Raw genomic sequence first — 13930 nt, forward strand, 5'->3', positions numbered from 1 at the left:
CTTACAAATTGGTGACTAATCTTACAACGTTGTACATAGCGTGCAAAATGAAACAAAAATAAAACTCAATTTTTTAAATAATATTAATTTATTGGTAATATTGTAACATATAACCTGGTGCAATCAAAGAACAATCAATATCTTCAGCTACATCATAATTACTAAAAATTAACAGTGACTTTTGTTATAATTGTATGTAGCACTTTTGACAATTTCTATCATGTCTTGATGGCTGCACTTCATGGCACTTCAGCGAGCAATTCAGTTTGACATGAAGGTAGTTCGTTAGTGTGTCCAATTATAAATTAAAAAGGTCAATTGATAAAATTAACTTACCGATGCAATGTTTGAGTCAGGGAAAATTTCTTTTGCTAATTCTGAGAAGTGATCAGCAATGGTTGTAGGCAAATTGTGGTCGGTAACAAATTGGCAGAATAAAATCTCCGCTTTCATCACTTTTCATTCTGCAGACTTCATCTTAATGACCAGTGTTGTTAATCTTACTTTTAAAAAGTAATTAATTACAGTTACAAATTACTTCTCCTAAACAGTAATTGATTTAGTACCGTATTGGCCCGAACATAAGACGGCCCTGATTATAAGATGACCCCCTCTTTTTCAAAACTCAAGTTTAAAAAAGACTTTTTGACCACCAAATTAATTTTTATACAGAAAATAATTACAGTACATCTGAAACAAATGATTATAACAATATATTTGAGAGAAAAAGCATGTTATTTTGTCTCATTCAAATCTTAATATCTGAACATTTAAATATGCAAACTAAAGTGCAATCACATTCGTAAATGAATGGCGTCTGGTTTTTTAAATGTAAATAAAACAATCTATTGTGATAAAACAACAAAATTGCAATAATTGCATTAACCATCAAAGTGAAGTCTAACTGTAACTGTAGTCTTGAAACAAATCTGAATAAGGAAAAACATTGCAATAAAACATTGCAAACTGGTTAAACTTGAGAAAAGCTGAGATCTGTCATGACAGAACATCGCTTCATTGATATCTGGCGCCATCTAGCGTCGTGAATGGGGATAGTAGCTGAGATCTGTCATGACAGAACATCGCTTCAATGATATCTGGCGCCATCTAGCGTCGTGAATGGGTATAATGTCTAGACCGCGAATATAAGACTACCCCCTCTTTTTCACTCTTATTTCAATGCAAAAAACACCGTCCTATATTCGGGCCAATACGGTAACTCAGTTACCTGAATGTAAGAGTAATTAGTTACTTGGCAAAGTAACTGGTGTTTCCTTTCATGTTTTTTAATTAAAAAACAACACAAAAAACATAGTAACCTTTGCTATGTTTGGAAATCGTTTAATGTTGTGAATCAACTGTTAAAGGTGTTAAAATTGCTACCGTTTTTGCATTAGTTCCCTTCTGTCTACTTTCGACACGTTAAAGTTTTTAAATTGTTTTATCAATTACAAATAGATTCAAGGCAAGATTTTGCCGATTTAGGAGTAGGCTACTTTAGATAAAAAGTTACTGGAGTTCGCTCGGAAGATTCACTACAACCGACCCTTTCTGAGAAGTCTACTGCTTCAAAATGGCGTCTGTTTATCGCGTTTGATACAACGTCACAACAAACACTCTTCTTCTCAACCAACGTAGTAACACATCGTAACGCACATTGTCTCGTTGCCGAAGAGGTGACAAAATCCGAACAGGGAAAAAAAAAAAACGTAATGCACGAAAAACGTACAGATTTTGAATGTACGGCATACAGATTTAAAAATCAGTGTTCACTTGTACAAATTTTGCTGAAACCGTACACCTTGACAGGTATGTAAAAGCTCAACTGCTCTTACCAACTGCAGACAAACGCCTTTTAAGATATACTGTTAATTGCAGTTTTCCATCTTTTAGTGTTTGTTTTCTCTCCCTTTTAATTAGGTATGCCAAAATTTCCAAAGGAGACAGTCGAACCAATTGTTGTTGAGGAGGGGGAACCATTTGTCTTGCAGTGTAACCCTCCAAAAGGCATTTCCCCAAGGAAGATCCACTGGATGTCCATTGGTAAGCTAAGAATTATCTGTCATTTATACTGACCAGCTGGAACAATATGACATAGAGCTGTATCAAATACAATGGTAACGAATTTTTCAGTTTCAATTAATTTACAGAGAAAAGTGCATTATTTTTGCCATGATGTGCAGCAGTACTGCATCACGCGTGGAGCTGTCACATACAGTGGTACCTCGACGTACGATCGCTTCGACACTCGATCTGTTTGACATCCGACATAAAATTTGACTCGCCATTTGTTTCTACATCCGACTACATGCTCCAAATACGACGATTAATGACAGCGCCGCAGTTTCTTTGTTTTGCCGCAAGACGGACGGTACGGCGAATTTTCTTGTGAGGGAAGGTTAGTGCAGGTGGTGAAAAAAGGAAAAAGGTGACACCATTGAAATGAAGATGCAAATGATAGAAAAATATGAGCGTGTTGTGTGCATCCGTGAACTGGCTCGACAATCAGGCTGAAGAATGTCTAAGATCTCGACGGTCCTCCTCCGTTCGCCAGTCTTTTATAAGTTAAGGTGACAATTATTATTTGGTAACATTGCCAAAGAAATTGCCAGCTTCATTACGTTTTTATAATTCATTTCACAACTTGTGCAACACAACACGCCTACTTTCCGGCGCAGTTGACGCCAACCACAAAACATTAAAAGAGAAAGTAAAAATTCCACTGCACCTTTATCTCTCTGGCATGTCAGCCAAGCGGTGTGTTCAGGTACAGCAGGCAGGAATTATTACAGGAATTATTATTATCATTATTTTATTATTCCAGTTTTTATTTATAACTTAATTGTTTTACTATATGTAATTGCCATTTGTAATTGTACCAGCAGTATTTATTAAGGGTTTAGTGTAGTTTTTCAGGCTGTGGAACGAATTAATGGAATTATAATTATTCTTATGAGAAAATCCTGCTCGACATACGACCATTTCGACTTACAAACAAGCAGAGGTTGCGCTAGACAATTTCGTTGTCTGTCATTTTGACTGACAGGGTCATAAAAATCCGGTCATAATCTATTTTTACCCGTCACTTAAATTTTTAAAATGATGACAATGACATTGTGGTGACCCTTTGTTTGGCATAATTCACCTTCCGTACTTGTGTGTCCATTTGGCCGAGCGCGTTACCGGCTACGACAGTCACGTGTAGGGATGGGAATCGAAATCCGATTCCAATTCGGAACCGGTTCCGAGTGTTTCGAGGCCTCGACATCACAATGAAAAAGCCTTAACGATCCCTTTAACGATTCCTAAAGACGCGTATTGCATCGTGACGTGTCTTGTTGTCCAGACGCATCAAACTAGCATGGCGCCAAGAACCACTCGCTCCAAAGTTGGACTACACTTCACCAGGAAAGAGTGTGAAAATGAAAGGTTACGACGGGTAAGCACGAGCATTGCAGCCATAAACATAACAATGACAGCACGTAGGTTCAAACGCTCGAAAGTGTGTCTCCACTTCACGAGGAAAAATTACAACAAAGCGACTTGCAGTCATTGCAAGGTGGAGATAACTGCATCGGGAGGGAATAGACTGCACTGTCCTCACCGAGACAGCTATAGACCCTACCCACGTGACGTCACAACTCCGCTCTCCTGAATGGTACCGCCCAATTGTCCGTCAAAACATAGTGTTAACCTGTTACGGCTACGTACATTCCTCCTATTTACGGCGTGTTTTTCTGCTCCTTAACATTAATAATCAAAATGGTGAAGGCGTGTGTGGCTGTTGGTTGCACTAACAGAGAAGATGGAAGGAGAGACTTGAAGTTTTACCGTATTCCGAGGGATCCAAAGAGGAGAGCAAAATGGACGGCTGCAATTCGACGTGAAAACTGGGCACCAAAAAATCACCACAGACTATGTAGTAGTCATTTTATATCCGGTAAGATGCATTTAAGATATACTTAGAGGGTTTTGGGCTGACAAATAACCACAATTAAGATCATTGCTAGGCTAATCGCCGACAACATACACGTATGTATGTAGTGAGAGTGCTATCGCTAAACCATATAAACATTAAAAGCCTTAACTCCATTGACAAACGACATGAAATACATTAGACTTGACAGTGGATGTTAGCAATAACAAAAGATTTTGAATTGAAAATTTCGTAACTCACCTTTCCAAGCACAAGATAGATTCCTGCCGAATTTTCGTGGACGAGGACCTGTTTCACCCAACCAGCAACAAAGTATTTATAAGCCTCCAAGCTCTTGAAGTTTTTCAAATTTTCGTGAGAATAGGCTGATTTTGTGTGGACAAGATAATTGTAAATATCAGCGTAGGAGATGTCAGGCAGACAGGGCGAAGACAGTGGGTCGAAAAACATCGATTTGGGCATCAAATATGGATCTGGCGACTGTATAGAACGAAGCTTTTCCACATAACGCCTTTTATGCAACACATCCAGTGAGTTTACGGCATCAGAAAGCACCGGGTCTTCCATGAAATGCATTTTAAATTCCTCGATCAATTGAAACCAATGCTAATACAGAGACAAAATGACGGACAAGTGGGCGAAACCATACAGCGAGCACGTGGTTTTGTGACGTCGGTGGGTAGGGTCTATACAGCTAGCTAAACTCCGAAATGACGATACAGAAGACGTTGGTATAATTTGCTGACTTTATTCAACCATCACTTGAAGAGTGAAACTAAAAATAGAAATGAAACAAATCAGTTTCGTCCCCAATAACAAACAGGTTTGCGTCAACGTAAATCAACGATGATTAGCTGCTAATAACAGTATGGTTAGCATTCGTTCGCTAGCATTAGCACATCGTTGAAACCACTACACAACTGGATTTAAGTGTCCGATCGCGAGTGGAAACACAACAACAACAACACAAAAGATTATACATACAGGCGTTGCCTCTGTAGATATTAACATTAACAAAGAACGTAGGCTCGTAGAAGTGTTTCCATCTCTCACTTCGCACGCTCACTCCCTTTGATGCGGCATTTCTTCGGGTGCCCAAACTGCGGCCCGCGACCCAAATACGGCCCGCCTCCACATTTGGTCCGGCCATTTTGAATTTTTTTTTTTCTCAATCGTGTTATTTATTTCCTGGCTTTTTCCTTGAAGAATTCAGAGCGGGTTATTTGGTTATTATCAATTTAATTAATAGTGTTTTTATTATTAATTATTATTATTATTATTATATTATTATTTTTTATTTTAATTATTATTATTATTATTATATTATTATTTTTATTTTATTTACTTTCATTCCGTGAAGACTCCAGAAAGGATTATTTGATTGTGGCTTTCTGAAAAACAATAATTTTTTTACATTCATGCACTTCTGCAATCGTCACACTTTTTTTGTTACAAACTGACCCCTCATCAGAGAAGGGAAAAGTTATGTGGCCCTCACAGGAAAAAGTTTGGGGACCCTTGCTTTAACACATATTGCCAAACGCAGAACAACAACCTATCTCCCAATATATACCAATATTTTTCATTTCTATTAGATAAATGTTTCAGTAAAATGTTACACATTCTTGTGTATTTGCCACTTATTGCCACAGTTAACATTGAGGCTTTGGGCCTCTTTTGATCTCGTTGTGAGTTTGTAAGGTTGTGAGTTCTGATTAAACAAACTCGATGCCAATCAAAACGTTTGTTGTTCTTTTTCCCCCAAATTAGAATCGATAAGAGAATCGATAAAGAATCGAATCGTTAAGCAACATCGATAATGGAATCAGAATCGTAAAAATCCTATCAATTCCCATCCCTATAGTCACATGACAGAGACACTTAAGAGCCGCACGCGATCCCCTCACTATCCACTCGCTCTCGCTATATGATTGGCCGAAGAGTCGAAATGCTCTCCCGTGAAATGCCTGTTTAAAAATGTTCCCGTTGTTACTTATTGCGTTCGCTTAAGATCCCATTTAAAAAGGAAAAGCGATGGATGATACTACACACAGAGCGTATTATTAACAAATGTTAAAGTTGTATAATCATATAGCGAGAATAAGGAACGTCACTGACAAGCGCAGGCCCCCGCAAGTGGATAGTGAGGGGAATAGGATAGTGCGCCTACAGCTAACAAGACTCTTAACATTGCATACCGCTTCAACATATTCAATAGTATTTAGTTTTCATTCATTTTAAATTAATATTCTGTCCGAACAAGCTTAACAGCGAATCCACACCGTGCCATCACACATCAAGCAGATGAATATGTAACTTTTTCTCCGCAGTGCCAAAAACAGCTGACTCTGGCCCCAGTAGGTAGGTAGCCTACCATATGTAGCATATGGAACAATGAAATTAACAGTTCACCTGCTGTGGCCTGAACGTAGTCTCACACTTTCCTCCTGGTGCGCATGGACTTGAATTGCGTGCCCGCTTGTGCAGTCCCTGTTTTTTCACCTCTTTTATCAACACCATCATCGTTTTGGGGCTTTTTGAAGAAACTTCGGACACTCAGTTGCCTTGACATTTTTCAGAGTAAGGCCAACGACGTCATGCATCAAGAGAGACAATAGCTAATTAATATGCTCACTCGCCACCCTGTGGTCTGGGGTGTGAATTGCAACCGGTCAAAATGACGGATGGACTTCAGTTTTTTCCGTCACCGTTTTTAAAAATCGGTCAACGACGGAAAATATTCGGTTAACGCGACCCCTGCAAACAAGGTCCTGGAACGAATTAGCTTCGTATGTATGAAGAGGTACCACTGTATTTTGTTTACCTCAAATTGCAAATGAGTAGATCAAAGGTATTTATACCCCTGCCAAATTATTTGTACAGAATAAAAAAATATAGAGAGCACCGTTTTCATTAGTGGCCTTTCACACAATATTTCAAATCAAGACCGAAGTTTATTGATGCTGAGAGTGTTGTCCCTGATTTTTTAATTTTGATATTTGTTCGCATAAGTCTATATTCACAAAAGCAGAGTTGAAACCTGATCATTATACCTCGAGAAAGTCAACAAAAACAAGGAGTGGATGCCCCAGTTGCAACTGTAACAGTATCCACTCTTCTGAGAACATATTTTACAAGGAGGTTGTCCTGGGGAAAGAGAGTATGCTGCCCACCATCACTGTTGTATTTTTGTTTTCTTTTTTTTTTTCTTTAACTTTTTTTTTATTGAATTTTATTGGTGGGCCTTTATGTCCCCAAATCATTCAAGCGTTCCTTTGTAGAACTACAATGTATATACACCGGGAGCAGTGTAAAGCCTTCCACAAACTGTTCCCCTTAATTTAACAGTATAGAATTATCTAAAATATAAAAGTTGCCTCAAACGTTTTACAATATTCTGTAGCAACTTTCAAAACCTTTTTTGTGGCAAATGTAGATTCTCACCTGAGTTTACCTCACATTGTGCCCGTTTTACAATTTCTGACAACACAAAATGATTTGTTGAGCAAAAGGTGACCTGTCTTTCCGTAAGAGGACTGAGATAAGTGTCTTCCTCTTGAGACACCCTCAAACAGATGACAGAAAGTTAGAACTCAAAAGAAGTGCTCGCTTTTCTCCTCTTTTATATACGGCCCAAATGCATAAGAATAAATGCCCAATTCTCCCAAGTGCTGTGGAACATAACTCTGTACTCAAAGTGTTTTATGAGTTTGCTTTGTGTATTGACATAGGCAATGACTTAAGGCTATGCTTTAAATGAGACTGTAAGTGAAGCTTCACTGACCCGAGACATAAATAATAGGTTGCTGCAAACCGGCATACATGGCAAAAGGAGTTCACTGGTTCTATTCACGTCGGTGTATTTGAGAATTCATTGTACAAATTCCCAAAATACAATGCTAAAATAATGGTCAGCATTTTCTAGCAATTATAAAAACAAGTGGATGTTACTTACATTCAGCTCTTAAAGGTAGCACCGTTTGCTCAAACTTCATCAGAGAATTAAAATCAGAGATCTCGGTCCAAATAATTGGCCAACGAAAATTCCTTTTTGATTGACTGGTTGAGGTCATATTCATATTTTATTACCAAATAATGCAGTCTAGTTGTATACACTGGAAATTAAAAATACAATGTGGTTTTTATTTTTTTGAACTACTATTGTCCATTGCTATGCTATGTAGTGTTTCTAAAGGCAGTCGTTTGCATTCAGAGTCATGGACTGATTATACAAATAGAGAAGTCTTCGAGTGTTCAAAATGAAGAAAAACTATTATGATCTGAATTCTGATCTAAAGTTTAGATTCATCAGGACATTGAATAATGTTCTTTGGGTGACCATAGCAATAATTTTAAAGTCATTTTATTTTATTCACTTCACTTAGCAGATGATGTAAGCATACAGGCTGTTACGAACAGGATTTAATGACAGTGGTTTTCAAAAGTATTGCATTAAAGTACTTACTTGTTGTGACTTGTTCTGAGACATGTTTTACTTCACATAGATTTTCATATCAGGACTGATAGATAAATGGTAAGGAAACTGATTTAATTTCTCTGTGGTAGTAAGGTCATAAGGTCAAATTCCATTTAATTCAAGTGTGTGTAGATACCATTAACCTGGTGACCAAAGACTTAATGTTAAATTGATGATTAGATGGAGAGAAAAAAAAAAGAGAGAGAAAATGGAATATTTGCTTGAATGTCAAATGTTTATTTCTAATACTGGAGAGATTATGAAGGCAATTACCATTCTTTATGTTTTTAAAATACTGAACTTCTCAGAGCTGTTTTCCCCCTGAGGAAATTTATCAATTCCAGGTATACATTGTTATGTAGGACAACTTCAAGATCAAAAGTTTAAAAAGAAAAAGAATCCCAGACCTATTTCTAGTGTTTGGCTGTTAGTTTGGACACCAAAAATGTGATATGGAAAATCTCCCCTATTAAATCATGAATACTTTGTAAACAATAAACTTAACAGCCACATTCAGAGGTGGAGCTTGTGTGGGTGTTAGGCCTGTTAGGCCTGCGGCTGCACCCAGGCCTGGGCGTCTAGGGGGCCCATTTTGTGGGTGTAAAGGGGATCTAGAGCCACTAAAGGAACAACAGAAGAGGGTGACGCCTCATCCACTGACAAAATCCAGAAGACCAAGAGTACCAGGGTCTCAGAGCTACCTCGCAACAACACTTGCAAATGACTTGTTGAGAAGGCTTAGGATTGACACTGGGCCAACTGCTTTCCTAGTAGCATCAGATGGAAAAAAGGTGCACTCACTTTTTTTTTTTTTACGCTTTAAATGGGTTTATTTTGATGGTGAAATAGAACATTTTGTAATGCAAATTGATGGGAAATTGCAGTTTTCAAACCGGCCTCCAGTGGAAATCTCCAATACTGCAGGCAAAGTTTTAAAGGGCAACTGAAGAGCTTTTCGGATTTCGCTCTTGAGTGTTTTACTCAGTTGAATTGTATTAAATGCATCATTCACTGTCTCAAAAAGTCACATTAAAAAAATAATAATAATAACTGACCGCATAGTTTTTGAGTTATGGCCATAGCAACACCATAGCAACGAGGGACGCGCCGTCCTACCGACCGCTACCTCATGACGTAACTTCCAGGAAGCAGTCGCCACCACTCTGAACACGGAAATCTAGCACCACACTATCCTCGCCATATATTGCAAACATTTTCTGGGTTTTACTAGCGGGATTCGTCATGCCATCTTGATGTGTAGCGATGAATTGCTCACAGGAAGACTCGAGACTCTAGGAGTGGTCCAAAAAAACTTCTCCTGCAAAGGTTTGGACCGTTTTTGTGAGCATCCATACAGGTCCCCAATCGGCTCATTGTTTTCATCATTTCAGCCACAACAGCTTTGAAAACCTACAACAATGCAACCTTGGTTTTACAAATACGTAAGTAGACCCTTACCTTTCTGATTCTAAAATTTGATGCACTTCTGTTGATAAACGAGGGGGACTCCTACTGCCTGTTTGTTGAAGCGCGACATTTTTTGTTGTTGTTGCTGTTGCCCTGTCATAAGTAGATAGGTTTGCTGACAGGTCTACTCATGTGATTTTATGACTATATCAATAGGTATTATGTAAATTCAAATGTTCCCAGCACCAAATAGGTCTTTGGCTCGTTGTTTTTGGCCTGTCACAGGGTAAATATAAAGCCTATATGTTAAACAATCCTCTGCTAGGCCCTAATGTATCAAATACATCTCAATAAAACAATAACTATTACACTTCAACATCAAGGTCTGCCTATTTGAAGAGGGAACAATAGCATCAAATAGATGCTGCTTTTACTGGGGCATTATTATTTGATCACCAGGAAATTATTATTAAATTAAAATTAGGATTCATCCAATATTTTCATGCTGCTGTGATTTTTTTTTTCTCCAGGAAGCCAAACATAAAAAATTAAGCGGTGGAAACCCTCAACACGATGAAAAAAGCGTTGCAAGTCAGTCGCCACCCAGTTTCCCAAAATCAAGAGAGAGTGGGTCGAGTCATATGATGACCCAAGTGATGCAGTGTCCAGTGATGACGACTGAAGAGATCCTATGAGGCCTGCCAGATGCTGAATTTCTTCTGTCTGCGACATCAGATGACAATGACATGGGAGAAATAAATGTAGCAAATTCTGATGACATGAAATCATAAACTAGTCATATATGGGAAAACCCATTGGCAGTGTATCAAATACTTGTTCTCCCCACTGTATACAGTACACATTTTTTCTTTTTTTAAAAGAAAAATCTAGTTACCTTCACATTTTAATGATAATGCATTATCTTTGTATAGAGAACACTTAATGCTACAGAAAAGAGTAAATACATATTTCCCACTGCCATTATCATTTTTAAATGTTGCGCTAGGCCGTTGCTATCCTAACTTTGTGTTGCTTACTAAATTTATGTTCTTTGATGTGTGCCATTGTGTGCTTGGTATAACTTAGCTTATATGTTGTGTCAAAATCTGACAGCGAAAGCTGATGCTGATTCAACATAAATCTGGTATCATTTATTATTGTGGCCTATTGAATATTTTTTCAGAATGTAATATAATTACAATATATTATATACCAATAGAATACATTAAACAGTCAACAAAATGTGTCAGTGTTGTTTACAATTTATGGTTTTATTTTTTTATGTAATTCATGCCCCTGTCAGTGCTTCAGCCTCCTCAAGTTTGGCTCTCACGTCTGGGATCCCCTGACAACACAGGCATACTCTTGGAAGGGTAATTACTTGACGGTTTACAGCAACACCTGGAAAATAAAATCATTTTGTCATTTATTTTGAAAAATCAATAACATATCATTCATTTAGCCACATTTGGGCTAGCTTTACCATAGTTAGATTGGTAGGAGCTGTCCCATTACCTAATATCCAGTTTTAGCTATGTGGAGAGCATGGAAAAATATACAATCATGTAATCGCATTCTAATAAAAAAATCACGATGCTGGATTTAGGCTTACCACTTACTCTCCCGTTCGTGAAGTGTCGAGCTGTCAATTGGCGTCATGACGCCATCTGCTGTGTCAAGTAAATCGCCGTCATCTGACGCCTCAGGTTCAAACATGTATGGGTTAATTGTAGTTCATCTTTCCTGGGAGCCTTTGCCATCAGTAGCGTCACGAAAGAGCGATCCTGAATGGTTACCTTTGGTGGAAATATCATTGAAATCGTTGTTGCTGCTATGCTAGCTGTGGATAGTCTTCTCTGTTGCGTCAGGGAATCTACGTCACACTTCCGGGTTTGTGAAGGGACCATTAACGGAATGCAAAAAAAACCCCTAAAAAAACGCAAATTAGCCTTGCAATTACGTGTGTATAATGTCATGGTTGTTTTGACGAACTCGTCCAAGGTTTATATTCGTAAAATTACACCAAAATCCTTAAAGGTCTTCAGTTGCCCTTTAAAACCCTTGCCCAGAAGTGGGTTCCCCTTGATATGTCTCACAACTACAGTTCATCCCTGTCGAGAGTGCAAATTAAAGCACACGTGAACACATCTCGGGCACATAAATACGGCATTTCATTCGAGCAATCAACAAAACTCCAACCATTGTCTCCATCAATTAGACTCGCCGCACAGTCCAAGCCGCTTCTGTTTGTCTCTTGTTCAGCAAATATTGTGTTTGAACCGTCAGTCCACACCAAGGCTCTTTCAAAAATGAAGAGTCCAATCCAGGTCCTGTTCAGACTCAGATACGAAAGCAAATTAAGTTCCAGATGATTGTGGATGGATGCAAGATGCCCACCATGAAGGTTGCAGGCATCCTCAGCTTCAGTAAACGTCAGACTTTCTGATCTGTTGAGGACACAGCGATTGTTCAACTGAATCCAGTTATTGGGACAGCGATCATTTTGACTTAAAGCCCCAAAGAACAATCGGCCGATTCCACAAATGAGAAGCAACACACTGAGCACAAATGCCATCTATAAAGGGACACAAATACATGCTGTGTGGTTTGCATTGAAAATAATAAAGTTATATCATAAAAAGTAACAGAAAAATAACGAGGCATTACCTTTGCAATTGAGATCCTCAATGTGAAAGACAAAGAAGGGCTGGATTTTATATACTTTGCCAACTAATGATTCACCAGACCGGTTCGGGAACAAGCCAAACAAAGCATTGTTTTCCTATTTCAAGATTTGCCTGGCATCTTTGAAAACATGTACTGGTAACTGGTAGGAAAAAAGGTGCACTTATTGATTGGACAATTTTAGAAGAGGAAATACCACAGGGAGGGAGCGTGGAGCGTCACAGCAACTGCACGTAATGTAGCATAAGCGCACCCTGGTCCGCTTGCATTCACAAGCGAAAAAGGGTACGCTTAGAGCCGGACCGAGACCCAAGATTTTTCAGCAGACCAGAGTTTGTTTGATCCGAACTAGAGTTCGAATGCACGTTCATATTTACAAAACTTTTACATGAGAAAAAGAAATGTGGTATGTTTACAATGGACCAAACAGTGCTAGTGTGAAGTGCCCTAAAAGGGGCGAGGGGTAGGATCTAAAATCCTGTATGACATTGCGCGGCACAAGTGTGCTAAAATAGGAGTACATATCACAGCTGACATCAAACTGTCTGCTCTGACTCCTTTTGTCACATTCTTGCAGACCGGTATTAGAAACATACACATACTATGTAAATTGAGACGGTATTGGTACAAACAAACAAACAAACAATAAAAGATAATAATGCATATGTCTAAGAAAAAAAGAAAATTCAGCTGATCTTAAAAAGTGCGTATATAAATGTTCTGCACTTTCATTTCATGTTTTTTTATGCCATTTTGGCCTTTTAATTTAGAAAAATGAACGTATACAATAGGGAGAACAAGTATTTGATACACTGCTGATTAAGCTGGTTTTCCCACTTGCAAGCCATGTAGAGGTCTGTGATTTGTATCATAAGTTCTCTTCAACTGTGAGGGACGAAATCTAATACAAAAATCCAGAAAATCACATTGTATAATTTTTAAATAATAAATTTGTATTTAACTGCATGAAATAAGTATTTGATACATTACCAACTAGTAAATATTTCGGCTCTTAGTTCTTTTTTAAGAACCCCTCCTGTTCTCCACTCATTACCGGAAGTAACTGCACCTGTTTGAACTTGTTACCTGTATAAAAGACACCTGTTCACATGCTCAAACAAACAAACTCCAACCTCTCCACAATGGCCAAGACCAAAGAGCTGTGTAAGGACATCAGGGATATAATAATAGACCTGCACAAGGCTGGGATGGGCTACAGGAAAATAAGCAAGCAGCTTGGTGAGAAAGTAACAACTGTTGGAGCGATTATTAGAAAATTGAAGAAGTTCAAGTTGACGGTCTATCTGCCTCGTTCTGGGGCTCCATGCAAGATCTCACCTCATGGGGCATCACTGATCATGAGGAAGGTGAGGTATCAGCCCAGAACTACACGGCAGGACCTGGTCAATGACCTGAAGAGAGCT

General features: G+C 38.4%; 1 protein-coding gene across 15 annotated transcripts in view; it reads left to right on the forward strand.

The window, feature by feature from the left end:
* LOC130905999 (neural cell adhesion molecule L1-like protein) overlaps window positions 1–13930 on the forward strand; it is a 104877-nt gene that overhangs the window by 31207 nt on the left and 59740 nt on the right. For all 15 annotated transcript variants that reach the window (XM_057819860.1, XM_057819851.1, XM_057819910.1 and 12 more), the window contains one exon: window positions 1921–2043. In XM_057819860.1, coding sequence (XP_057675843.1) covers window positions 1921–2043 — 123 coding nt within the window. The remainder of the gene's footprint in view (window positions 1–1920; window positions 2044–13930) is intronic.

The sequence above is a fragment of the Corythoichthys intestinalis genome, chromosome 2 (genome assembly GCF_030265065.1).
Source record: "Corythoichthys intestinalis isolate RoL2023-P3 chromosome 2, ASM3026506v1, whole genome shotgun sequence".
NCBI lineage: Eukaryota > Metazoa > Chordata > Actinopteri > Syngnathiformes > Syngnathidae > Corythoichthys > Corythoichthys intestinalis.